General features: G+C 58.0%; 1 protein-coding gene across 1 annotated transcript; it reads right to left on the bottom strand.

Moving 5' to 3' along the window:
* Nucleotides 1-7: 7 nt before the first annotated feature.
* On the bottom strand, nucleotides 8-1,845 carry LOC127752054 (early growth response protein 2b). Its single transcript, XM_052276570.1, has one exon. It carries the CDS (start codon nucleotides 1,828-1,830, stop codon nucleotides 481-483), a length of 1,350 nt encoding a protein of 449 aa, XP_052132530.1. The 5' UTR covers nucleotides 1,831-1,845; the 3' UTR covers nucleotides 8-480.
* Between the last annotated feature and the right edge of the window lie 354 nt (nucleotides 1,846-2,199).

Consider the following 2,199-nt stretch of genomic DNA (forward strand, 5'->3'; position numbering starts at 1 on the left):
ATGGCATTCTTCCGACCACTCTGTAAGTTACCTAATTAAAGCTTGCATGTTATATGTATTGAGTAGGTTAGCGTCTTTCTTATGGACACAAAAGTAATAAAACAAAAATACCGTGGTACGAATTCACAACGCTCACAATAGACATAAAAATAATAACAAAACAGTTTTGTTCGCACAAAAGCATTTTTTTTTTAACAAAACGAAAACAATTAAACTGACCTAGCGGTCCCCATCTTTGGCTGGAGGCCTGCCCCCAACGCGCCTAAAAACAAAATTGTCCAAAGAAAACACTCCATTTCTTGACTTATCAATCATCACACTTGCACACTTACACACTAAAGGAGTTTTTTTACACACACAACACAGTCAGTCGTACGTATCAGACACCATCACTACAGGGTACAAAAAAGGAAAATCACAGCAAGGAGAAGAGATTTCCTGGGTGGGATTCTATGCCCAGGTCCACAGCGGCGGCGACGCTTACATCGCACTTGTCACCACAGGTATCATACTATCGTCCACCATAAGGTGCTGTTGATGTAGATGGTGGTGGTGGAGGTGGTTGTGTTGTTGCTGCTGCTGCTGATGGTGTTGCTGTTGCTGCTGTTGGTGGTGGTGGTTGTTGAGCTTCTCCTTCTTCATTCTCTGCTTGAGGTGTACCTTGGCGTGCCTCTTCTTCTCGTCGGAGCGCGCGAACTTTCGGCCGCACACGTCACAGGAGAACGGCTTCTCGCCGGTGTGCGTCCTGATGTGCGTGGTGAGGTGGTCGGAGCGGCTGAAGGACCTCATGCAGATCCGGCACTGGAAGGGCTTCTGGCCTGTGTGGATTCTGATGTGCCGCGTCAGCTCGTCGGACCTCGAGAAGCGCCGGTCGCAGTTCTCGACCGGGCAGGCGTACGGCCGCTCGTGGACGGGTGTCTTACTCGGCCTGTTGGGGTACTTCCTGGGCTTGACGGGCACCAGCTTGAGGGGCAGCGGTGACTGCTGGTACACCTGCGACAGGATCTCGTGGCCCTTGCTGGTGGAGGGGTTGTACTCGGCCAGGTTGACGGGGTTGTTGTTGGCGCTGCTGCTGGTGGGGTAGGACTGCTGCTGCTGCTGGGCCGACGGGGGCTCGGCCGCGCTGCTGAAGGGCTCCTGCTTGGGCACGACGCTGGGCGTGGAGCTGCCCATGATGCCATAATCCTGCGCGGGCGAGTCCAGCCACTGGTACTTGTTGGGCTGCGGCAGGCGCGAGTAGTCTTGCTGCTCCAAGCAGCTGCTGTAGCTGGGTGGCTGCTTCATGCAGGGCTCAATGCTGAGCCCCAGGAGCTCCACCTGCTGCTGCCGCTCGTCGTAGTGCTGCTGTTGCTGTTGTTGCTGCTGTTGTTGCTGCTGCTGTTGCTGCTGCCCGGGGCTGGTGCTGGTGGCGTAGTTGGGCGGCGAGGCCGGTGGCTGGCCCAGGATGCCGAAGATGGGTGGGAACAGGGACTTGTCGGGTGAGGGCAGCAGCCAGGGGTTGGGCGAGGGCAGGTCGCCGAGACCGCCCTGCTGGCCGATGGCCATGGGCCCGATAGGCCCCAGCGAGGACCCCGTCGTGGTGAAGATGCCTCGATACCGGATGCTCTGCTGGGGGTACATGCTGCCCTGGCTCGTATTGCTGAGGTCCTCGTCGGCCACCCCGGACGGGCTGCCGCACGCCTCGACCTTGGTGGGCAGGGCGCCGGAGGATGGCGTCGTGGAGGCGGCGTTGGCCTCTCCCGGGCTGGCCTGCTGCTTGTCGGCCGCGGCCTGCTCCATGGACAGCTCCTCGCTCGCCAGCGCGCCTGCAACAGAAAGGGCCCGGGGCATGGTTAGCGCGCTGTTAGCACCACGGCCTCGTCGTGGGAAACGGGAAACGGACAAATAAATAAAATGTGGCTGCCGGGCCCGGCTTTGTGCGGCCGCCCGAGGTCTAGGTCGCGCCGGGTCAGCGGGGCAGCGCGCGCGTGCACTGCACTAGTGCTGCGAGGTGTCCGTCTGTGTCCCTCGTATCGCCTCCTGTGATTGACCGCTTCCTCGCGTCACGTGATTCCGATCGGACCCTAACAAGATGTCCATGATAGGCGCTCCCTCCAAAGCCTCCTCCTTCTCCCTCGTCACTTTCTCGGCACGCGAGCCCACCCCACTTACTAGTTTTCCATCATTGGTTAATATTGATAAAAATCAACAAAAAAGTAA

This window comes from Frankliniella occidentalis, unplaced genomic scaffold (assembly GCF_000697945.3).
Source record: "Frankliniella occidentalis isolate FOCC.00 unplaced genomic scaffold, Focc_3.1 Scaffold3422, whole genome shotgun sequence".
Lineage (NCBI taxonomy): Eukaryota > Metazoa > Arthropoda > Insecta > Thysanoptera > Thripidae > Frankliniella > Frankliniella occidentalis.

What these genes read in the sequence shown, in the direction of transcription:
- LOC127752054 (XM_052276570.1), bottom strand. Translation starts at nt 1,830, where the DNA reads ATGCCCCGGGCCCTTTCTGTTGCAGGCGCGCTGGCGAGCGAGGAGCTG.